Source organism: Plectropomus leopardus, chromosome 2 (genome assembly GCF_008729295.1).
Source record: "Plectropomus leopardus isolate mb chromosome 2, YSFRI_Pleo_2.0, whole genome shotgun sequence".
In the NCBI taxonomy this organism is placed as follows: Eukaryota; Metazoa; Chordata; class Actinopteri; order Perciformes; family Serranidae; genus Plectropomus; species Plectropomus leopardus.
Window position 1 is genome coordinate 9,536,580 of NC_056464.1, and position 25,508 is coordinate 9,562,087.

A 25,508-nucleotide genomic window follows, 5' to 3' on the forward strand; every position below is an offset into this window, starting at 1 on the left:
CCATCCCGCCACCAGGGGAATCCAATCTGAGTTAACACTGATTTCGATGGTTCCGAAAAAGTCCCCTAGCTGATATAAACTGTCAAAAATCATCACATTTATGATTTTGTTTGAACATTTATTTAATTTGTACTTTAATTGAGTTATTATATTTACATTAAAACAAGTCGATTCTGCTATATTTGCAAGCACTCGTCATAATTTTCAATTTAATAAGATATTTTTAAAAAGAAATAAACATCAAACATCCATTCAGGCACGAAAGAGTTACATTTTCTTACGCTGCAGACAGCTGACTGACCACGTGACTTTGCGGAAGTGAGGGTATCAACAACATGAGCGGCTCTTGAGATCCTGCAAGAATGGTACGCTGTTTTGCTTTGTTTTTCATCGTAGCTTGTGTGAACAAAGTGTTGTGCATTCAGGGATCATGCGGGGCTCAGTCGGAACCCGCCGCCCTGCAGGAAGCAGCCGGCTGCGGCTGTGAGAACCTGAAGAGAGCCGCTGCTGTGGAAGACAGGACAGCCTATGCCGAGCCAGAGGACAAATACTCAAGAGACGCCAATGAGAGGCCGTCAGTGGCTCAGGAGGATGAGAAGAAAATTCAGAGTCAGGTAATAAGACGTTGCTGTCCTTTTTTTGACTCTGATGCACAGTTGACATTGGAAAAGACATGACACAAAGGTCCCTACTTTACTTACTGAAGAGCCAGGGAATCCCGAAATGTTAGTCAATAGCCTATTATTTCAAACCTCAATTAAAATCAGTTTTGGTCCCTACAGCTAATTTAAGCATTCATTAAAAAACCGCACTGGAAATAAAACAATATTATATATTATAATATTATGTTGCACCTTACTGATGTGATTTGTTGAATAAAATTTGTTAAAGAAAAAAAGAAAGAAAAAAAAACGTACTGGTCTGGGGGTAAAAATTTTTTATAACTCACCTGTTTACATTTTATTAAGGCCCAAAGCTATATGTATTCAAGGGTGAGTGACAGGCTGTGTGTCCATAGTGTCCTCAGCTATCAGTCAGACCCACTTCAGCTCAAGCCTCTCATCCAAATGTTGGTCTAAAAGTCCAAAACACTCAAAAAACTTATTTAACCACAAACAAACGGAACCATCATTCAGTTTTATCTGGACCGAGACTAGCTCTTTTTGTCAGACTGATGGTTGGCTGATGGTCCGCTCTACATTCCGGGGGAGGTCTCACACCTGTAATTTTGGTCCATATAAAACTAAGAAGTCAGAGTGGTTGCGAGCTGCAGCGCTCTTGCTCACTTCAGATATCCTTGTTCTCATTAGTCACTTAGACACAGAAACATGGGAAAATAGGGTCCACCTTGAAAAATATAGAAATTGCCCTTTAATGGTCCAACCAGCCAACACCTCCTGCAAGTTGCTCTCAAGAAGTTGTTTTAAGCCGCTGTTGTTTCAGAGAGAGAGAGAGACTGCACGTTCTGTAGTTGAAATTAGTAGACTAATAACACTGTTATTTATAGATTACACTCAGCTGGCTCTGAGGAAAAGACAATGTGCTTATAGGCTCCAGTGTGTCCCTCAGCAAGCTCCACCAATTAGACTGTTATTTTTGGCTTTGATCAGAGGCAGTTAAGGTCATAGTCAGGGTTTGCCAATCCCAAGAAAGCAGTCTGACTGCCTCAGCGTCAGTTCAAGATATGGAACTTCACCGTGTTCTGCAAACGATATGAGACGACACAGGGCCAGCACAGTACACAGTTAATTTAATGTAGGCGACATCTGGTGCTGCTATGTGGGACAAATGAGAAGGAAAAGGAAGCAGTGAGCTAAAAAGCTACATTAACACTGCATTTATACAGCACCAATATGTTAATAGCCAACTGTCAATCTTATAATGTGTTTTTTGTTGTTTAACACATTTCCTTATATTTCATTTCAAATGTGTTGAAGGTCCAATTTCTCCCACATCCATCATATGTATATATATATATATGATAAAATATTATTTAAAAAAAAACTAGGGACAACAAATTTTCCAGAAAAATATTTACATTAAATTTATGTTACTGAGAAAGAAAATATATTTGTTCTACACACACACACACACACACACACAGAAAAAACAAATATAAAATATATAATATATATATATATATATATATATATATATATATATATATATATAATATATATATATATATACACACACAGAAAAAACAAATATATATATATATATATATATATTTATATATTTCTAATCTGCTCATCGCCTTACTTCTATGTTGTTGTTTTTTTTTGTTGTTTTTTATTAAATCAAGCCAATTCGCTCAAGTTTCAAAGGGTTAAAGACTCTTAATCATTTTAATTCTGTAACTTTCCTCTAACATACAGATGGTGCTGATTTCTGGAGGAGAGTTCCTGATGGGAACAGACAACCCAGCCATCCCCGCAGATGGTGAGGACCCTCAGAGGCGGGTGCATGTCGACTCCTTCTACATGGACATCCAGGAAGTCTCGAACAAACAGTTTCAGAGCTTCGTCAACGCCACAGGATACATTACTGAGGTATCTATCTAAGCATTCAGTATGACAGCAAATATGTTGCAGTGGTTATTTTACAGGAGAACATGGAAAAGTCATGGATTGTCATGTTCCCATTTTCCAGGCCGTGAAAAGTCATTGAATAAGTAAAACATCATTCAAGGTTTTGGAAAAAATCCTGAAACTTTGAAATGAGTTTTCTTTACCATCATGGATATTTCAAAATTTTCTCCTTGTGTTCAATTTCAGGCTTGATGGATGCCAGCTCAGTGAAATTATGTTTGAAAGGGGATTTGATATGATTGAACAATGTTGGGCAAGTGGGGAAAGAAAAAAATGCAATATGGGTCCTTCAAAAGTGATAGAAAATTTTAATTTTTTTTCCATGAAAATGTGTGGTAACCCTGATTTTAATGGCTGACAGGCATCCCCCTATGCTCATTATGTTTTTTTATCCTCTTACTTTTAGGCAGAGAAATTTGGAGACTCTTTTGTGTTCGAGGGGATTTTGAGCGAAAGTGTGAAAAACCAAATCACCCAAGCAGTAAGTGTGATATTCAACAGCTGTGTTACCTGTACAGTTCACTTTTTCTTCCTACGCTTCATGAGTACAAAGCATCGTAAGCGCTATGATCGGTGGTCTTAGCTTTTTGTAGCCCTGTAGAAAAACATTAGATGTGTACACCTTCATCTTTTTCTTCCTCGGGACATGCACAAATACATACACAACCATGAAATCACTCACAGATGGGCTTTGTGGTTGCTCTGGAAATTTGGAGCAACTTGGGGCCAGGGGGAGAAGTTACATGCTTTGTTTTTTAAGTTGGACAGAGTTTCTATTTCCCGCTTGTAGAGTTGCTCCCACATCAAAAGTACAGCTACCTATCTACCGAAATGACTATAAATAACACCCACTTTAATTTATTGACAACTGTAAATGTTTGCCTCTCAGGTTTTTTTACTATGGTCATATGTGGTAAGTAATTATTCCCAAAGTAACAGTTTTATAACTCTATAATGCAACTAAAAAATGAATCTAGAGCAGTAAGCAATATCCAGAAGCAAGAGGATGTTTGTGTGTTTGTACATGTAAAAGAACATGTAAAACTCTCCATCTCGAGCGTCTGTCATTTTGTCCATGTGAGATTATTATGATGTATTTGATCATCCTCTGTAACACACTGTATGTGCACTGAGCCTTTATTTGGAAAACCCACCAGCCTGGATTCACGAATATTTTTGGCTTTAGATGGACATGAACTACATGTACTACTGTTATTTAAGAGTCTCAAGAATGTTCACAGATTGGTTATAAGAGGCCTGAGCACAGCAGGCTTCCCACAGACGAAAGCCAAATTTACTGCTTCGTCTCAGCTGTCATGTGCAGCCTGATCATGTGGCTGAGAAGATGCTGTGTACCCATTAGTGCAGCAACGCAGGAAACTGTTAGTACCATTGCAGTCTTGCAGGCAAAAAACAATTCTGGATGAAGCCTGAAGTGTTTATGTGAGAGAGAAAATGGAATGACGAGTATTAACCCTCTAAAACCGGGATAGACATCACTTTTCTTGTGCTGCGTTCAGATGTCTCTCACAAGTATTTAAACCTTTGAACCCTGAGCTGCTTGGCTTGATTTCTTTTGAAAACATCGTGGGGAAAAATGCAATGAGCAATTTGGCAAGAAATGTCAAGTATGTTTATAGTTATCATAATTAAATATTTAAAATTATTTTAGAAAATTATTATAATTTTTGGGGGCACTTTTTTCATGTCATTTCCTTGTTTTTTGTTTGTTTTGTTTTTTACCTTTCCTTTTGGGACATTTCTTCATGAGTTGCTCATTGCCTTTCCCCCATGTTTTCCAAAGAAAATAAGTCTATTTGACCAGGTTTCAACGGGCTAAAGCGGAACAACATTAGACAGTAACCACTGTACCCACTACTGTGTTATTAGGTGGCTGCTGCCCCCTGGTGGCTTCCAGTCAAAGGGGCCAACTGGAGGCACCCTGAGGGTCCAGACTCCAACATCACAGACAGGCAGGCAAACACTTTACATACATAGGAAACTTCCAAATATCCATTTTAACCATTTGTTTTTATTAATGAAGAGAATGTTGATATGTGTCCTGTCTTAAAAGAATACTGGCACATCCATATGTACATTGAAACTACTACTTTTGGTCACTGTTACTGTTCTTCCTCTCCATACTGGCCATGGATGTGATTCTAGTGTAAGTGATGGAGGAGAAAATCTGCAGTCCTTGCTCTGATATTCAGCAAGTACGAGGCTTCAGCACTGAATGAGACAAAACAAGTCTATTTTTGTGCAATACCCTTTGTGTGGGAAACACTGGGAATTTGCTGCGAAAAAGACGTAAGTTTGGATTGAAATTCAGACTGCTGTAGCCTCATGTTCACTTTATCAGAATTTCAAAATGCACATTTCCACAGAACAAGGACTGTAGCTGTTTACTTACATTGGAGTTGCAGTAAGAAGGAATATTTTAATTGCCAGTATAGAGAGTAGGAACAATTAAAACAACCAAAAGCCATCTCAGTGTGCATATGGACATGGAAGCAGTGTTTTAAAGGAATACTTCACCCCCCCAAATGACCATTTGAATATCAGTTACTCACCCCATGTTACGCTGAATTCTGTAGAAGACTGTGTTTTTCTTGCATGTCTCCATGGTGAGCGAAGACCTCAAACACTGAGAAAATCCTTGATGAATTGAACTCATAGGGGTCCATGTTTAACAACAGCAAAATCAAAGCAAATATCAAAACATCCATTTACAAACTATCACACAACTCATGCAGTATAATCTACGTCTCATTTATCCAGTCGTATGTTCAGCACCTGCCCTTTCTGACATGGAACTGATTGAAAAGTGAAACTTTTCTATGCTCTCCTCAAAGTCACACTCTTATGGACAAAAACAGTAGTTTTACCTCACCGAATACAGGAGCTGTTGGGCTGCTACTGCCTTTTTCAGTAGTTTGTTGTGTTATTGTGATTTGAGTGAATTCCGAGCTGACTCTTTAAAACACCAAATTCACACAATAACACAAACAAACTAACTGAGCAGTAGACCAGCAGCTCCCATGTTCAGTGAGGTAAAATAACTTTTTTTTGTCGACTGAGTCTGGCTTTGAAGAGAGCATAGATAAGTTTCACTTGTGGTTCAATTCGTCATTGGAAAGGATCTTTTGTTTGGGAAATACTGAGCATTAGACTTGATAAATGACACCTGGATTAATACTGCACAAGTTGTGTGAGAGTTTGTAAACAGATGTTTTGATATAGTTTTGCTGTTGTTAAACGTGAGCTCCTATAACTTAAATTCATCCATTATTTTTTGTATTTTTTTGACTCTTCATTCATCTTGGAGGCATGTGAGAAAAACAGTGTTTTTTTCATGAAGTAGACCTAACCTTGAGTGAGTAATTGACAAACAAATGGTCAATTTGTGGGTGAAGTATTCCTTAAAAACACACTTGAAAAGCAAATTCTCACCTGTATCTTATTTCTTTTATTTTACTTTTGGCAAAAGCAAAGTTTACATTTTTTTGTTTCTAGGCTGGACCATCCTGTCCTACATGTGTCCTGGGCAGATGCAGTCGCCTACTGCTCCTGGGCCAACAGGAGACTTCCCACAGAGGCAGAATGGGAGTATGCCTGCAGAGGTGGCCTTAAAGACAGGTATGATATTTGCTCATTATGTGACTATAAAATACGCCAATGTGCTTTTGCATGTGCTGTGGTCTTCATAAACTAGGTCCCATGTCAATTTCCTGACATTCTGCCCCTGTGTGTAGACTCTACCCCTGGGGAAACAAGTTGAACCCAAAAGGGCAACACTATGCCAACATCTGGCAGGGGAATTTCCCCAACCATAACTCTGCAGAGGATGGATACATCAAAACTTCACCGGTAAGACAGATGATGGAGAAATGCTGCAGTTATGGATGTGTTAAAGACGCATCAAATTTGGGGTGATAGAGAAAGGAGGGGGACTGCGCTCATGAGCTAAAACAGGTTGATAACTGAGCCAATGTTTACAGAATCTACAGGAAATGAAAAGCGATGGAGCTGAGAGATTAGATGAATAAATATTCGATAATATTAATTTAATCTCTTTCTCTACGGGGGGGCTTTTAAAGCTCTGATTTAGAGATGTCACTCATGAATGAACGCAATTTGTTTTGCAGGGAATAGACTTTTTTTTCTTCCTTTTATGTGTGTGTGTAGCTATCTATATGTATGTATGCAACTATGTGCAGATATACATACACACATATGTATATGTGTGTATGGTTGTTGGTTGCACCATCATCATTTCATCATCATCTATTATTTTCTTATTTTGGTCATTTTTATTTTCTGAAATTGTTTTTTTGGCCCTATGTAAAATATATAAACATCATAGGAATACTATAATTATGAAGAACATCATATATCAGCATATGTACATTTATATTGACTCAAACACTCCTACAATGAAGTATATGAATAAAAAAAAGGTATTTGCTGCTGACAGAAAGTTCATCTTCCTGGTCCCACTTGCTGGAAATACAGAGATGTTTATTCCTCTCTGATGATAATAATAAGGGACTGATGGTTATTTAGTAGAGGGGAGGAGGTGATGCAAAATGGGCGAATGGCAAAATGGCACTTAAAATACATTTTTTAAGCACCTGATAGGGAGTTATGTTTTTTTGATTTGGCTCAAGGGAGAACCACCCAGTTTTAAATGGTTGTGTTTTGTATTTATTTAAAATACTCTTAGAACCCCAAAATGCACAAGTGAGTTTTAAAGGCAAGTTTTCTTAAAAAATCTCCAAAATCACACCTTTTATCATACCTTGTGGAAACCTGATTGTAAATTGTAAATCGAGATTGAACATTAAATAATGTGTATTTTTAGGTCAGTTTGTGTAAGCTTTCAGAAGAAAGTGTTTGTAATAAAAATCTTAATGTGGCATTTTTCTCCCCGTGCCCTGCAGGTGATGTCCTTTCCTGCCAATGGTTTTGGTTTGTATGACATGGTGGGGAATGCTTGGGAATGGACTTCCGACTGGTGGACTGTGCATCACACCACAGACCAGCAGCACAACCCAGTGAGAACACATCACCTCTAAGCTTTCTGAGTCTTCTAGGTTGATGGTTTTGCTCTAATATATAACCATTTCTCTCTCTTTCAGATGGGACCTCCATCAGGGACAGACAAGGTGAAGAAGGGAGGGTCATACATGTGCCATAAGGTAAGACTTTTATGCTCATTATGCTGTATAGTTTTATTTATTTTTTAAAAAAAACCATCAAGTTCTTGATTATTGAACATGAAATTAAAGTCAGACTTTCACATATGAACTGTTAAAATTACTCACTGGGAGGTTCGATTTTATTGGCAGTGAGTTCTTTTGTGATGTCCGTGAATCAGTAAATGCAAAATAGTTCTGTTGTATGTATTGAATACAGGCAACAACTGTTCTTACATCAGCATTACCAAAGGAAGAATGTGAGCTCTGTATTTAACTCAACCTGTGTGATTACAAAGAGAGAACACAGCTTTCTTTTCTTCCTGTTATGTGAAACCAAAGCAGTTTCTGTACTAATGCATGCACAGTCGCCTCGCCACTTGTTCAGCCGCCCTGTTTGTTCTAGATTATTTTTAAAAGAACTTCAAAAGTGTGAAATGGAGAGTACAAGAGAACTTATACCAACGCATATGGCACATTTACTTTTTCTGCAAGGCCACTTGAGCCGCCCACAACCAGTGACCATTCCAGTTTGCTTACCACCAGCATGGGTTGTCATGGGAATGGGACTAATTGCTTGCAAAATAAGTCCTGAGCATAGCGGTCTGGTTTGTTTCATATGAATTAACCATGTAAGGGAGTAGAGGACAACAGTCAGACATGCGTAATGAATGTGCAAAGACAGGCTCAGTAAACAAGAAATCGGAAATTAAGTTGTGGCTAAACTGTGTGATTGTCTTCATGGTTTGCATTTTATTACATATACTGTACTAAAGCAGTTTCCATTGGTTATAAAATAAATTCATTGACAGTACATGTCTCTCCCTCCTTCCCCCCTCCTCCAGTCTTACTGTTACAGATACCGCTGTGCGGCTCGCAGCCAGAACACTCCGGACAGTGCAGCCTCTAATCTTGGTTTCCGCTGTGTCTCCCAGGAGCAACGGTGATGCTTGTTTTAAACACAGGGTCCTTTAGTCCAGCTGTTCTCTTAACTCAAGTGTTAAACCAGGACTTTAATAGGTTTTCTAATGTGCCATCGCACTGACATGGAGTTGAGAATGTCTTAATATATATATCATTTCATATCACTTTATATTTTTACTAAAACTTTTTACGCAAGAAATGAATAGAAAAGGCAGTTGTTCCTACGTCTCTGTTCTCTTTACGCCTTTGAACACAGGTGCAGAGAGCACTGGAAAACCCACATTTTTGTTTTTGCTTGGGTCAGAGAACTTTTCAGTGATAAAGATCTTTGTAGTACTGTAAATGTCAAAAAAAATCTTTGAAAGCAATTTTAAAGGTTCTCAATATCAGCAAAAAGGCTAGCTGAGCTACGGACTAAAAGTCCATGTAATTTATACAGTTGATGTAAAACTGAAAGTACTGTAATGTAATTTTGGCAAAGACTGATAAACAGCCCCTTTTGTGGTTCCCTTTGTGTGTTTTCTCATAGGAAGTTAATTTCCTAATTATATATATTTTTTCTTTAAAGATTTTTTTGTTTTACATTGCGTTAGGGCTGTGGGATGCAGAGAGAATCTGATATCACAATAATTTTGACCCAGTAACTTCATGGCAACGTTGTGATGATACTGAAGGGTTAAATATTGGTGCTATTCACAAAATATTCACACAAAAATCATAAGTAATGCGGACATAATGTCTAAGTGGGTAAAAGCTAATAAAAGAACAGCTAAAACAGTCTGGTAAGTTCAGAAAATTACATAACTTTACTGTAATGCAGCCTTTAGAAGCAGTAGAAGACAACACGTATGATACAATATCCAACATTAGACATACCTAGTCTCATATCACAATATTGATATTGACATATTGCCTAGCGCTATATCCCACAGGGCTAGACAGTATGCCAGAAAAGCACTGGATTTAATAAGCTATATTAAAAAAACTACTCAAGTGAAGCACTTTTTTGTCTGAATGTGGCTAAAATGTGGCACTATATATGGGAGACTGAAGGTTTAGTTAATGGATGCTAAACCTCAAGGTGCCACTTTGTTGTGACTCTCTGTGTTGTCATTATTGAACTCTGTGACAATCACATAAAGCAGGTTAAATATGGTAGTTGTAGTGTAGCATCCACAAGAGGGCAGCACAAGCTACAAAATATAGAACTATCTTTCTGTCTGTCTATCTGTCTTTAGAGTGTACGTACACTACTTGTTTCTTTCTTATCCATATTGAGAAGTTAAGCTGACACAGTATAAGCTCTGTCTATGAGGATGGTTCAGGGCAGTGAGCACTGTGACGGTGTAAAGCTGATTCAGACAGTTTTGGACCGAGATGGGCTTAAGTTCTTCTAAGACATGCGATTAAGATTCATATATCACCGGGGAGCGAGAGAGCCTGTCTGAACTGAAAGGATAAAATAAATGCAAAACTTGAAAAGGAACAAGGAAAAAAAGACCAAATGTTTGCAAAAGAACCAAAAAGTATTTATTGTAACTTCTTAAGCATACAGACTGCATGTGAAAATTATAAACTAATAAGCAATTAGCAAAGAAAAAAGGCTAGCAAAATAAGTGAATAAACAGGGGAAGGGTCAAAGTTTCTAGTGCACCTTAGTAAAAAGACTCAAAAATGTTTAAACATTTGTATTTCTAGCTTTAACATCACATTTATCAGCAAACTAAAACAAAACCTATTCTCTTGCAATTTAAATCATAAAGTTCAAAGGTATAGTTGATACAACATTACTGCACAATTGCTAACATTCAGTAGACAGTTTAACAAGTCTAAACCCTGCTGTCAGCTTATAACTGAAGTTCATACAAACTCCATTATCTATCATTATCAGTGCACAACAGATTACCTGTTTTACAAAACAGAGAAAGAAACACTGATTTCTACTACTGCTGCAAGAAGACCATCGGCCCCTGCTGCTGTATTATTAACCAAAAAGAAAGTGAGTCAAAAATGCACCACAGAAACAAGAGCATAGCAACAAAGACAACCTGGAGGCTAAATACAGCTGCCATCTTTGAGAGTCCAAAATAATTAAAAGATAGAAAGAATCAAACAAAGGCGATACGCTATACTAATAAAAATCCTGTCCTTGATCACTCTGCCTCTTAATAGCAAAGCTGAGAATACAAAAAAACATTTGCAACTTTATTCGGCTTTTGCACCAAAATGGCAAAAGTGTGTCTTTTTGTGCTGCTGGAGAGGCAGCCAGGCCTCCCTTCTCAATCCTCACCACATGTAATAACTACGTGTGGTGTCAACAGGAGAGGGTTTTCCCTCTGCGCTGCCGTCCTTGTCCTTCTCACCCTCTGCCTCCCACAGATTGATGAGCGGAGGGTAAAGCTCGTTCAGGGGGATTGAGGAAGTCTTCAGCATGTACTTCTTCAGAGAGTGGTGGTAGTTTTTCCTCTTCCACCTGCGGGCAATGTAGATGCCCACAGTGGCCAGACTGAGGAAGGCCAGCATGGTCGCCATGACAGCCAGCACAGCCGCACTAGGGTGCTGGTCTGACAGGTCCAGGGCGAAGGTAGCGCTACGTGTTGTCACATTAACGCAGGACTTGTGAGTCTGCAGGTGGACGTTAGAGACGGTGAGGCATACCTCATACTCAGTGGCAGGTTGAAGGTGTGTGAGGTTGTACTCATGAACGTCCACAGGGACACGAGCAGTATATGTGATGTGTGGGTTGTCAATCTTCATGGTGGCTGAGGCCCACTTCAGGTTGGAGGACATGACATTAGAATTGACTTTCCAGGAGACCAAGATGGAGTGCGATTCGGTCTGCTTGACATAGATTTTCATCACCTGGGCACTTTCAAGCAGGGTGCCATTCACACGGATGCTGGCAACCCTTGTGTCAGCTCCTTCTGTGTTCTGGGCCACGCATGTGTAATGGCCAGAATCTTCCACCTGAACATGAGAAAGCCGCAGGGTCCCCTCATTGTTCAAGTGGTATCGCTCAGACACAGTGTCTGTTGTGATTTTGTTCCCAAGAGGAGTCACCCAGTAGATCTCAGGCTCTGGCTCGGCCATGGCTCTGCAGTCAAGACTGATGCTCATACCCAGCTCTAGGTTCAAGTGACCGGGGAAGGTGTTGTGGGATATGAGGGGCAGGCATTGCTCCGGAGCCTCCAGCAACCTTAGCTCTCGAACCCGCTGCCCTCTGAGGTCTGGTGGGGAGTTGCAGATCATCGCTAAGGGCTCCATGAAGCGCACTGTGGTCTTGTTGGAACTCATCCACTGAATGACGCAGTCACAACGCAATGGGTTGCTATGCAGACTGATCTCCCGCAGATTAGGCAACCCCTCCACGGTGTGCTGGTAAAGGGCAGTGAGGGCATTATTGTTGAGCATCAGGCTTTCCAAAGAGGGCATGTCCCTAAAGGCCAACCTATGCACGTAAGACAGCTTAGGGTTGTTGGTGGCCTCCAGCTTTGTCAGTTCTGGCAGGTTGTCTAGAGCATAGCGGTCAACTGACACTAACTCCATCATGTTGTTGATACCCAGCTCCTTGAGACGTAACATGTTCCTGAAATCTCCTTCCTGGATCTTGTGAACTGGATTTTTGTTCAAATCCAAGAACTTCAGATTGGGAACTTTCTGAAGGGCCAATTGAGGGATTCTCACCAGTTTGTTGTCATAGAAAGAAATGCTTTCCAGGGCATCCAAACCTACAAAAGCATTCGCTGGAACATCAGTAAGGTCCATTCCAGCCAGGACCAGACTCCTCAGGCTTCCTAGAGGCTTGAAGTTCATGTCTAGGAGGCCAATAACTGGGTTCTCCCCAATCATGAGGATCTCAAGGTTAGGTGTTTCTTCAAACCAGCGGCTGTCTATGACATGGAGCTTATTGGAGTTAAGATGAAGGCGAAGCAGGCTGTGCAAGCCTGCGAATGCTCGAGGGGAAATAGAGCTTATCTGGTTGTGGTTGATGTAGAGCTCCTGGAGGTTGGAGAGGTTTCCCAGGCAGTGGTCTGGCAGCTGGCTGATCTGGTTCTCCTCTAGGTGCAGGGTGGTCAGGTGGTTCATGCTTGTGAGGCCCACAGCTTCCACTGTGCTGAAGTTGTTCTGGGATAGATCCAACTCTGTCAAATTGAACAGCGCCTCCAGCTCTCCACTAGTGTGGGAAATGGCATTACTTTGGAGCAGCAACACCTGAGTATCGGTAGACAAGTTGGTAGGGATGTGTGTGAGCCTCAAGTCATTGCAGTCCACCGTTGTTGCCTCCTTGTAGGTTGACTGGGGGGTGAACCAAGGACGGATGTCGCATACACACAAATGTGGACATTCTTTGCCATCTGTGGGAGACAGAAAGGAAAGAAGCAATCCCACGCACAGCCAGAGTAAAGGAGGCCATGGCTGGATGCTGAGCGCCATGTTGTCGGCTCTCTCTGCTCACACAAAGCTTAGAGGTGAGGCAGTGTTCTGGAGAAAGGCTTGGAGGGAAGGTTCATGAGCATTAGTCTTCTTTACTGTTGGCTGGATGCTGGAGGCACTTTCCAAAGTGGTGATTTCTAATCCAGGAGAAAGTTATTTACAGAAGACAAGTCAAAAGATCATGTAGTCCAAACTTGACCTCTTTTGATTGTTTGGTCTGTTTTCACTTCCTCCCCTTGAGCTTTGAGCCTAAAAGAAGACAGAAAGGTCAAATGTTAAAACCTACATCATAGATATACAACATTTTTGATTATCTGTTTGCAAAAAGGTAGTAAAACTGGTAAATAGATAACATGAGAGTGTGAAGTAAGAGAAAGTAAGGAAGTAAGAGAGACATATTTGGTTTCCTTGTAGAGGGTTAAAAATGAGGCAAGTGGCAGTTTTCCACAGTGCCACCTCACAGATATTTAGGGGACTAAGTTGACGTGTCTAACAGGGCAGAATGAATCTGTCAAATTTGTCTTGTTGCCCTTCTATCGTGTAGACATTCATTCCCTGCCTTTTAATGAGCTCCTACGCAGCCAGAAACAGTTTGGAAATAAGAATCAGTTGAAAAAAGAGTTACTTCTGGAACTTGACATAAAATTGATTAAGACTGTGCATGCCAAGAAAATGTTTAAAGGGAAAGTTCAAATCAAAAATACATATTTTTTTCTCTTTCCTGTCTTGCTGTTTGAGTTGTCAAGTGTTGGAGGTATTGACCATCTGCTTTCTCTCAAGTGTAATGGACCTAAATGACACTCCAGATAATCCACAGACCTTGCTGTGAGCAGTTTCATGCAGGAACGGTTTTCTCTCTACTGAACTACACCTGCCAACCATATCATGAAGCAGAAGGAAATGTGCATCTACTGCTAGCACACCTAGCACCACTGAGCTGAATGTTACAGCTCAGCAAAGGAGGACGCCATTAATGTTTACATGTCGCATTGACACGAGCATGAGCCTCTCGTCCATGAGTAGATGCCCTCTGCACTGTCATTCAGTTGAGAGGTGTAGTTTGGTAGACAGGAAATAGTTCCTACATGAGACGGCTCACAGCAAAGTCTGTGGATTATCTTGAGTAACTGGATCATGTTTTCTGGAAAGAGTCATTGCTGCTGAGTTTTCCAAATGTATTTTTTGGGGATTTGAGCAAAACAAGCCAAGTGCCATCTAGTTCCTTTACATTGGAGAGGAGGCAGACATCTCTGCAGCTGTCAGTCAGAAACTCACACCAAAACAATCTAGATTGATAAATAGCACTACAGGTAAGAGGAAAATATGTATTTTTGATTTGGTGAACTGTCCCTTTAAACTTCTTTCTGCATGAATATTACAGCTATTGTTTCCACAAATAAAAATAGTAAAAGATAGCCACAGTAACGGAATCTTAAGCCTTTACACACCACATCTATAATTTGTCTTTTACCAAAATGTAATTTCACCTTAAAATATACATGAGCTAGTGGATAGAGTGAAGCAGATTTCTGCACTGTATTTATCTGTATCTCAGATGATAAGGTTGATATTAGCTCTGCTTCCCTGTTGTGTTGTGTATCTGTCTCCTTAGAGATTACCAACATGTTTTGCTCTCTGTGCTTGGTAGATTATCTGCATACCAGCTTGGTATCAGTGATCCTCTTGAACGAGTGTGTGGGGTGGGCACAGCCGGCAGCTCTGGCTGTGAGCCCATTACACAACAGGCTTAATAAACAGGGAGTGTATGTGTGCTCTTCACTGTTAATCACTCACTACTTATGATACAGGCCCATGGGAAGCAATCATACACATGTGAAGTGAATTTAGTGAAAACATTCCAAGAGCCAGAGCTGCAGCTGTGCTGTATGCACTCCATACTTGTCCAAGCTCGGTCAAAGCAAGACAAGCAGAGCGAGACTGGAGGGGACTGACAGGCTGAGCCCCCGAAGGAATTGTAATATTTTTACGCTTTTGCTTGCATTTGTCGATTTCATGACACCATGTCCCAGAATCCTCTGTAGGGATGATAGGTACAGACTCACTTTTCACAAGTGTGATATGATATCATGAGCAATGGGGATGACGAATCAGTCAACAGTCTTTGAACAATCCAAAAATGTATTATTAAACTCATGTGATCACTTGGATTGTGTTTTAAAAATTCAGTGTGCAGGATTAAGGGGGATATTTTGGCAGAAAATTAACATGATATAATAATTTTTTTTTCTTTAGTGTACAATCGCTTGAAAATAAAAATTGCTGTGTTGTCTGAACCTTAGAATAATATATATCTAGATAAGGAGTTGGTCCTCTTCTGTGGAGATCACCATGTTGCACCACCATGAAGCCCAGAACGGACACACCAAACTCTGGCTCTAGAAAAGAACATTTGGGTTTTGCTTTGGCCACCATAGTTTGCAGACCCTCTGCCATGATAGTGTCAGAAAAACACTGATCTTTTAAAGATCACCAGTGTTCCTTTAATTATTCTGAAAAAATAATGACTAAACAATCCTGTGTGTGCAGGCACACTATGTTTGTGAGTGTGTGTGAGCGAGTGACTGTGTGTGATGAGCCAGCTGTCAAAAGTGGCAATTATTAGAATAAACAACCAAAAGGAATAATCAGCTTCTATAATAGTTGACATTTGCAAGAAAGAAAGAAATAAAAGAAAGAAAGACTTGGCTGCACTCACTAAACAACACAGTGTCAGTTTCCAGTATGACTCACACTCATAGAAATTCACATTTATCCTCATAAATAAACTGAGGTTGAGCATTCTGTGTGTGTGTGTGTGTGTGTGTGTGTGTGTGTGTGTGTGTGGGTGGGTGTGTGTGTGTGTGTCTGGGGGGGGGGGGGGGGGGGAGATTGTTGGGTATATTTTGTTTCACATCAAAACTGACAAGTTCCTCCAATATTAACATAAAACAGATACAGATTGTTTTGCCTCTCCTTTTATGTGCAGTCTGTTCGTGCCCTGGAATGTGTTGACAATTCCTCGCAGTTTTCTCTCCACATTTGCATGCACAATAGTATAAAAGGAGCTCAGCAAATACAAAATGGAACACTATGCTATGCAGGAAAACAACATCATTGTTTCTAGAAATGTAAACATGTCAGAGAAGTGGCACTGCACAGTAAATCAGCTTTTCTCGAATACAACAAATACGCAGCAGAAAGTTTAAGCATCACAGCTCATCCACAGTTCTTTCTCTTTTCATTTGGTGCCTGGTATCAGGTGGCTGGTCCCTCTGCAATGACCCGGTCACACTCGAATTGATCTGATTCCCTTAGTGTGACTGAAGTGCGGCAGCAGGGGACGGCACCTTCTCTTAGCTCTATTCATAGATCGTAACTGCTGCACCTCCTCCTGCCTTCAATCATTCAGTTTCTAAAATAATCCATTCAAATGTCGATATACTGTGCCTCGCATTATAAAGATTCACTTGGTGATACATTGTCTGTCCTCTCTCCTCCTCCATGTGTTGCACTGCTCGAGTATTAAATCGGAGGAGACAGGCAGAGTAATCGCTGCTTTCATGCTGAGACCATAAAACTCAGACACCTGGCACCAGGTTTCTGGCAGACTGGCAGCACTATGGGGGTCTGCATCCGTCCCCACCTATCTTTCACTGTGTGTGCGTGTTGACCTCATTGACCTGAGGAAGCTCTGCTGAGCACATATGTTCTTTTTCACTCATGGCCGTCTTCATAATCACTGCAGTACACAAATTTATATTTACAAACTACCCAGTGCACCCACACATCCCTCCTCTCAGCTGCAGAGCAGCTCCACTGAAGTGCTCAGAGCTCACTATTGTGTTTGAGTGTAAGTTTTTCTTTAAGTTTTATGACATCCACACCCCCTGCAATGAAAATCATGTTTTAACCTTGTTGACATGTCCACATAGTGTTTTTTTATGTGCTGCATGACATATCATGAGCAAAATAAGCAGTAATGGATGGGCATTTCCCCCGTCACTGCAGTGTACCAATGACAGACTCCCTAAGTTTGTTTCATAACAAACTTCAGGAACCAGTCCCATTAGCTTTTTTGGGGGTTGGGCTTTTTAATATTACAATGGCAAAATGAGGGGTATCAGAGGAAAAGGAGGTGTAGCTAACTGTTACGCCCCTCGCACTGTCTCAGTGCTGACATGGCCAGTCTCATCAGGCAGCTTGCTGACATGGGAGGGTCATTAGCTTGATTGGGCTCAGCTGGCCCAGGTGTTGCCTTCTCTCTCCCTTCCTTCAATATGCAGTACATCCACCCTGCATTGTTGGTTTTGGTTTGTTTGGTTCAGTTTGTTCATTTTTGTATGTCTTAGTTCAATAAATTATATTTGTTTTTTATTATACCACTTGTGTGGACTCCCTCCTGGTCACATTCACTGAGTTGGCTTGTGACATTACATGTTGGTGTTTTGTAAGTTAAGTTTCACTTTCACTCCAATTTATCTAAAATTACCAGCACAATATTAGCTGTAGTTAAGTTGAAGGCTAATGTTATCTATCACTGTTTACAAGCAGAGGTTTATATATTTGATGAGTAGGTACTCTCGACCTGCAGGGAAGCAGCAGCTGGGGGGTGTGGCTCATTTGGATACTCACAGATCCACATGCCAGATTAACCAAAGGTATACAGTTACATCTCAGCCATTTAAGGCATGAGTTGAACTTTGTAACTGATGAACAGAGTTGATTTTTTAGGGGTTTAACCAATGTAACTTTAAAACCAATACTGGTAGCAGGTATTTAAATATACTATAAATGCATTTTGGTAATGTGTGTGTGTGTGTGTGTGTGTGTGTGTTTGGGCAGTAGAATATCATTATAAGGACCGTTACAGCCCTCCTACTGTCTCAGAGGCTGACATGGCCAGTCTCATCAGTCAGCTTGCTGACATGGGAGGGTCATTAGCTTGATTACACTCACCTAGGACATCCCCACTATAAAAGCTTCCCAGGACTCTTTTTCTCTCTTCCTCCAGCACATATCCACCTTGCACTATTACTTTTGGTTTGGTTGATTTGTTCATTTTTGTGTGTCTTAGTTCAATAAACTGAAATTGTTTTAACGAAATGTCTTGTTAGGACTCCTTCCTAGTCACATTTACTAAGCCACAGGACAAAGAGTGGGAAACAGATAATTTTATATATTAGCACAGACTAATAGCATCCATCTAAAAGTCAGAAAACAAAGATGTGTGTGTTATCATTACTGATGGTTAATACTAGAGTTAAAATACAGTTTTATTAGTACATATCGATTCTGAATACTTAAAACAGTTCCAGTGCTCATTTTCTGCAGTATGGATACACTGGAACCAGCTGCACTCTCTCTCTGTTGTTGTCAGTGTTAACTGCAGTCATGCTGTTTTATGCTGCTAACCAAGAAAGGTTGTAGATGCTTTATATATATATATATATATATATACATACATATATATATATAATCTTAAGATGCCATCTTTTAATTTAAAAAATCATTTAAATTTTTTCCTTTGTATTGGAGTATATGTATATAGGAGTATCAAATATCAGTTATGGTTTTGAAAATAGAAATTCCGGTTATGTGACAACACTAGTTGATAGAATCTGAAAACTTTAATGTGATTATTTTGTTTCTTATACATGAATGTTAAATTTCTATTTATTTTTTATTTGTTTTTATTTTATATTTTCTTTAATTACATGCACCATGGGGTAGTGGGTGGTTGTGGAGGATAGGTTTGAGTGGGTAGAGGAAAGTGGGCATAATTGTATGATGAATTGTCATCTGTCTATTTTTGTAAAATCAAATAAAACACATACACAAAAAAAAGAATCTGAAAACACCTTTAGGACGGAAAGGACATGAGTTATGAGGAGACATAGTGAGATTTATTTGCCTCTAAAGTCCCAGTTTTGATCAGGTCTCAAAGCTTGTCCGAGGAGAGCTGAAGTCCCACAGGAGTGAGGTCTGTTATATCGTCCTGCTGCCACAGAATCACTTTGGTGGGACAACACCTTTGTGAACTCTTGTTCTCTGGGATGCGGCAGAGATTAGATCGCCTGAGATTAATTCTTTCATGGCCACAGCAGGCCTGGACCAGTCGTGTGCCAACACCTGTGTATCCTGAAAATCTATTGCTAATCTCTTGGCTGAGGTGACAGAGAGTAAAGACAATGTGATTTAAAATGTATGCATGCATATGTGTCTTTACTGCACATTGCTTCAAAATCCACATTCTGTTTCCCCACTCTTTGACTCATAGGCTGTGACATGCATGCATACACAGACCACTGGAAGGAGGCAGAAACATCTCTCAACAGCTTGGCATTATCAAGCTGACTGTCTGAATTGAAGCCTCCAGTAGGAGGGATTTACTCTCTTTACTCACCCGATCCTTATGAGGTTTTAATCTAAGCACACATAGCACATTTAAAACACAAACACTCATTTACAAACACACACCTACATACAAAAGCTGATATTTCCACTGGGTTCCCGTAAACCTTGAAAGCATCACTGGCCCTGAGGTTCAAAACAAGACAGCAAGATGTAATTGTGGGACATAATGAGCTTTGTCTGCTTCATGCTAAAGTCTTGCAAATTCATTTATGGGACAGGATCTCCCGACAACACAGGGAGCAACAGAGATGATCAGAGAAAGACACACAGACCGGCAGTCAGATGCGGAGAGCGTTTCATTTTTGATCAGTGAAATGTAGGCGTTTGTGTGCAGGCGGCACGCACTGTTTTCAGCACAAGAAGTTCAAAAAGACTAATTTTGAAGGACTTGTTAAAATTATGTCTCTGCAGTTGGTTTGAATACATTTCATCTGACTTTATTTGACACCTTTTGAGAATTCGCATGCTGCTAATACTAGACTTCAGCGTGTGCCACTGGTGCAGCCAGAGGGGACCTCACTTGATAGCACACTGCATCATTTTTCATAGAAGGCTATGCTTTTACTCTTTCTATCTCTGAGGCCCTTTTCACTGGGTGCAAAATGTAAGCAGTGTTTCTGAATCAGCAGCCGCACAACAGGCTCACAGACATGCCATCACCATAGCAACGGCTATGCCACCGGCATGTCTGTTTCATAACCAAATGAGAAGACATGAGAAGATGGCTATTAGTGCCATGCGATTATAGCACATGCAAATGAGAGCTGCTGCTGGTGCAAGAAGGTGACTGCAACATCATAAAACAACAGTAACCACATATGCTCAAGTGGCTCTTTCCCCAAATCAGCACACACCACTGTAATAGTATATCTTCAGATTTCTACTCTAAAGCTGACAGTTTTTCTACACAATCAGTCTGAACTCAGAGCCATCATATGGTGCTGAGACGCTGCTGCCTGATGTTTTCTCCATGTCCTCACTGCGCTGGCCTGCCTGAGAGTCATCCTGTTCCTGCTCCATTAGTATGCAAGCGTCTCACTTCACATCACACAGGGCTTTGGTGCAGCTGCTGATGGCAGAGGTGTAGAGCCGAGGAGGAGAAGGATGCATGTCCACTCAGTCAGGGAGACGAGAGAAAGTAAAGAGGGAGAAGATGGAAGGCCACGAGAGGAAACTGCTGAGCTGAAAATGCAACAGTGCTGGAGCAAAGACCATGTATGGACTTAAAGGGAATCCTGCTGCATGACTTTACTACGTTTCCTCAGACCGCATTAAGGTTTAAAACTCCCAGCATAGTAAATCGTCTCTGTATTTCTGTTTACCGCAAATCCATATGGTAGCTTTATTTCCCTGTGGAACTGAGATGGATCTTGACACAATTTTTCTTCTCAGGCTCTCAATTTTTTCCCCCTCTTGTCTCTTTATGCCCTCATCCTCCCCCTCCACTTCATCTATCCTTACAGTTGCAATGTCGGCGAAAAGCCAATTTGTTGTCATTGGAGCATCGATCAATCTCACTGACGGGGCAAAAGTCTCTCATCTCAGGGGAAACCCTGTTTGAAACAACGCAGAGGTCAGGGATGATTAACTTGCGCAGTTCAAATTGGCCTCTAAAGCGAAAAGATTGTGTCATTAAAGGTACACTGGGCAGAAACTGTTGGCTGCTGTTTGTAAACAGTATCGCCATCACCAGTGAGAGTCAAAACTATCTCCAGCTTTGTCGACTTGGTGTTTCTTTGTTATATTTTTCAGTTTTTTGTCATGTGATTGCAGTTTTTGTGGCTGCCTTTTTATACAGACTATATTCTTCTCTTATCACTGCTTGATTTCAGGTGTGTTCAGATTTATTGTATGTACCTCCACACCTTTTCCATATCTTTTTTACATAAAATAAAACAAAAATGAAATGAAATGATTTAGAAGGATAACCTTAATGACTGTATACACCGTTTTTGTTTGTTTGTTTGTTTGTTTTTAGGAAATTCTGCATACCTTCAATAAGGCTTTTAAAATTGATTTTCATAATTGGGCTTTAATGTTTTAAACTGTTTTTGCCAGGTTTTTGATCAACTCTCACTTTTAAACTGATCCGTTCAGATCCATTCCAATGAACATAACTTCTCTAGGACGTCTAAATCTATGATGACTGTCATCTGACTCCACATAAATTAACACTTATTTAATGGGATGTTTGTGAACAAATGACAGTGTTCCACATCATCTAAAGTGGACTGCAGTAGGGCCACGCTCACATTTATAACAAAACAAGCAAGCTGACCATGAGGCCAGGTTAAAGCGCAAGTAACGTTTCAGTTTCTAAATCAGTTGATAAATTTGTGTTAAAACAGTTTTTAAAGTAAACATAAAATGTTATATTATTGATACAGGTCAAAAAATTATACAAAATATTTATAACTTTTACTCAGGATTTTAAATGAATAGGGGAAATACTGTTCTGATTTGAATCCTATTGATTACGTTAACAGAGTATTCATTGCGGCATATTTTTAATACCCAGTTTTGTGGAGATACCTCAGAAAATGTGTTTTTGGAATATAACTGGGTTCTGAGCAAGTATCTTCAGCAAGTACCTTGTTATGAAGAATGAAAGCTTGTTTTCTGTTTACCACTGTTAAAAACAAAGGATGACAAAACAGCCAACTCAACATCTTGACTAAACATTACAATGGCCCATCTTGTTTCCATGTTCCCCTTCAGATCACGCTCACAAAGGCAGAAGGTCAAGCTGTCGCACCCTCGTCTCCACCGCTGTGGGAAACCCCAGCACCAACACATGCTGCAGAGTCAGACCCTGTGACTCACAATGGCTCCTACCCAAACACACACAGACACACGACTTGGACGTGTCTTTGTTTTGGCAGGTTCTCACACTCTGCATTACCAGCTGAGGAGATACGTCACTGTGCATTGTGAAGACTGGGGGAAGGTGCCCCCTAAACTCCCATCTCATTGGCTCATTGGGTGACATTTTGATCAATTGTCTACTTTCACTCCAAAGACAAAGTAAACTGCTTAAGTTGTGTTGATAGAAAACAAGTGTGCAAAATCATGCAGTGCATAATGTCCCTCCTGTCCTAACCAAACTTAAAGTGTGCTGATATAAGTGAGTTTTTTGTGATCTCAGTAACAGGTGCCATTGTAATGCAGCAGCTGAAACAACAGTCCACTTGACAAAGGTGACCCCAACAATACAGACTCCCCCTGCTCTTTTTAACTTGTGAGTAGAAACACTGGATTGCCTTTCTTTCTCTACTGTGTCTTCATCTCAGACATCTGCCAATTTCCTGCCTCTTGGGCATGCAAATAGGTTTGCTGGAGCACATGAGCCCATTGCTGCTACTCAGCTGTTTCAGCAGCTCTCTGCACCGGCGAGTGATGCTGCAGTTTGTGTAAATGTTACACTACACTGTTAGTTGAACCCGGTGTCACAGCACAGAGAAATGTCACTACTGCCAACAAGACTCCAGCTTTAATTAATCATTAGCCCTCTGAAAACTCAATTCACATGAATACTCTGCTTTTTTTTACTAAAGTATAAGCAGAGCATATATTGCAACTTAACACAGGGTTGCAGTGCACTGATTTTTTCTGTTTCCCTTTCTCTGATCTCTGATCAGTTCATATTTATATTCAGTCTAGACTTGAGAAAGGTTCATAGTAAACATATGTGGTATATAGATTGCAGAGCACAGTGTCCTTGCAAATCAAACACTGCTATAATGCACTTTCTTGATAAAATGCACATATTGCACAACAATGCTGAGAAAACATTAATAAATATGCACAACTTTTAGGATCTATCTTCTGTCTAAATTACATTTTTGTCTGCTGAAGCTATAAATACCTTTTCTCTTTGCTTTACGCGCTGTATGAGGACCCACGCCACGAAGAGAGAACGCGTTATTGTTTCATTTCATCTTTGTTGGTCTGTGCGTTTCTTAAAACCTAAAAATGATGACTTCATCTTCACGAGTTCAGCACTCCAGACACTCCAGAAATGTGCACCCGAGCAGGGAATAAAGATAATCATTTGAGATAAAAAACAACAACATTTTTTTCAGACAAATATATCCCAATTTCAGCACATGCATTAAATAAACACATCGCTCTCACCTCTGAAGCGCCGTATCCTCCGTTCAGACTGCTGCAGGCTACTGTATCTGACCCATGCAGTATCCGCAGCTCCGGAATGATGCACGGGGAGGTTTTTGCAGATTATGTTTTAGGACAGAAACAACCAGCCTTATTAACGAGAACAAATCTTGTCAGTAGAAAAACACACACACACCCCTTTGCTTGTCTGATCTCCAGCGCTGGAGACGCGGTGCTGGTAGTTCAGAAGTGGAAACGCTGCAGCGCACAGCTTCCAGTGACGAGCAGCAGCTGCCTGGTGCAGGTCAGCTGGACTGAAACGCGTCTGACACCCACAGTGGTGCCCAAACACACAAGCAACCTCACCATCTGTTCTGTCATCACAAACCATGGAAACAAAAAGTCCCACCCTACCGGCCGCCAGAGGCGAAGTGCGATTTTTTTTTATGGTGGAAGCGCTGGAGGAACTGATGGCACCATCACTCAGCTCATTGTTTGCATGTTGCTGTGCTTGACCTCTTTAAAATGGGTTTCTGTCGTCACTCTTCAGGTCAACACAACTCAAGTTCATCCATCAGCAGTGAGGAAAGAAGACTTGAAAGCTTGTTTGAGAGGTGGACATCAAAAGACTTTTGGGTACCAGATATAAATTTAATGAGTTGCTACTTAATAATTCATAATAATTATGAAATGAAATGGACTTTAAAGTGGATCCTATGATTCTTTCCCCCTCTCTCTCTTGCTCTCTCTCTCTTGTAATTTGCACATCTTTTTTTGTATGATTTTATGTAAAAAATTAAATAAAATATATAATAATAATAATAATAATAATAATAATGATGATGATGATGATGATGATGATAATGATAATAATAATAATAATAATGACAATAAGGTAAATAATTGGATAATGGGGGTGCACTTTTGTAAATGTAAAAAAAACCCACAACCCACCCGCTACTCCTCAAAAAAATGCTTTGTAAATTCTCTCTTGCTCTCTCTGTCTCTCTCTCTCTCACACACACACACACACACACTTGCACAGCTATGTTAAGAAAGAGATAAGTCTTTTCTCTCAGACCTGTCACTTGTTTGGATTCTTCCTCCTCCTCCTCTCTAAGGGGAGCAGTGAAAATGACAACGTTTCATCACTTGCTGTTTGAGCTGCTGCTTTGGGAGCGGCCTGACAGGTTCTTCATCCATACTGTAGCTTCAGAGACAAGATGTGATCATCTTCATGTTGAGACAACAAAGTGCACCAGGCAGATGGCACGCGCAGATTTGGGCTGTTTCTATTGAAACTGAGCAGAAATTTACATTTCTAACTAAAGATCAAAACTATTTTTGTCATTTCAGCGTTCTTTTTCTTTTCTATTTAGACGGCCTGAGCTGGTTCGTCTTCATCATCTCTGATATCTCCGTAAAAAGTCCTCCAGTGCTTTATAGCTAGATGGACAGACATTAATAAACTATGTTTGAAGTTTGAACAGGTAGACTTCTTAATGATGAAATGAGGACATACAGATTTATGCATTTAACACGAAAGTTACTTCTGCATACCCAAAGCCAAACATTAAAAGGTTCAGCAAAACTGAAAATATTTTGGGCAGTCATAAAATATGGGATATTTAACCTCATTCATCTTTGACTAATGGATAGACAACAGTAACTGATTCATTTTATTTCTTATTTAGCATTAAAGGAATGCTTCATTCCCAAATTATCATTTGTATATCAATTACCTACCTTGTGTTATGTTGAATTTGTGGAGAAATCTTTGTAAAACTATATCAAAACATCTGTTTACAAACTCTCACACAACTTGTGCAATATT

General features: G+C 40.2%; 2 protein-coding genes across 3 annotated transcripts; one reads left to right on the forward strand and one right to left on the reverse strand.

The window, feature by feature from the left end:
• The first annotated feature begins 319 nt into the window (after positions 1 to 319).
• On the forward strand, positions 320 to 9,220 carry sumf1 (sulfatase modifying factor 1). Its single transcript, XM_042497830.1, has 9 exons — positions 320 to 614; positions 2,379 to 2,552; positions 2,998 to 3,072; positions 4,482 to 4,564; positions 6,108 to 6,230; positions 6,347 to 6,461; positions 7,535 to 7,648; positions 7,733 to 7,792; positions 8,635 to 9,220. The coding sequence occupies exons 1-9, from the start codon at positions 363 to 365 to the stop codon at positions 8,734 to 8,736; spliced, it is 1,098 nt and encodes a 365-aa protein (XP_042353764.1). The 5' UTR covers positions 320 to 362; the 3' UTR covers positions 8,737 to 9,220.
• A 1,511-nt stretch (positions 9,221 to 10,731) lies between these two features.
• On the reverse strand, positions 10,732 to 23,882 carry LOC121950596 (leucine-rich repeat neuronal protein 1-like). Of its 2 annotated transcripts, none has more exons than XM_042496644.1 (2): positions 23,696 to 23,882; positions 10,732 to 13,396 (listed from the first exon to the last, which is right to left on the reverse strand). In XM_042496644.1, the coding sequence occupies exon 2, from the start codon at positions 13,145 to 13,147 to the stop codon at positions 11,000 to 11,002; it is 2,148 nt and encodes a 715-aa protein (XP_042352578.1). In that variant the 5' UTR covers positions 13,148 to 13,396; positions 23,696 to 23,882; the 3' UTR covers positions 10,732 to 10,999. The 2 variants fall into 2 exon arrangements, with proteins under 2 accessions (XP_042352578.1, XP_042352586.1); XM_042496652.1 differs by lacking the exon at positions 23,696 to 23,882 and adding an exon at positions 23,427 to 23,484.
• Positions 23,883 to 25,508: the final 1,626 nt, after the last annotated feature.

Excerpts from the sequence above, each read along its gene's own strand:
- sumf1 (XM_042497830.1), top strand. The coding sequence starts at position 363 with ATGGTACGCTGTTTTGCTTTGTTTTTCATCGTAGCTTGTGTGAACAAA. Across the intron at positions 2,553-2,997 it reads CCACAGGATACATTACTGAG|GCAGAGAAATTTGGAGACTC; the intron begins GTATCTATCTAA and ends TCTTACTTTTAG. Across the intron at positions 4,565-6,107 it reads GACTCCAACATCACAGACAG|GCTGGACCATCCTGTCCTAC; the intron begins GCAGGCAAACAC and ends TTTTGTTTCTAG.
- LOC121950596 (XM_042496644.1), bottom strand. The coding sequence starts at position 13,147 with ATGGCGCTCAGCATCCAGCCATGGCCTCCTTTACTCTGGCTGTGCGTG.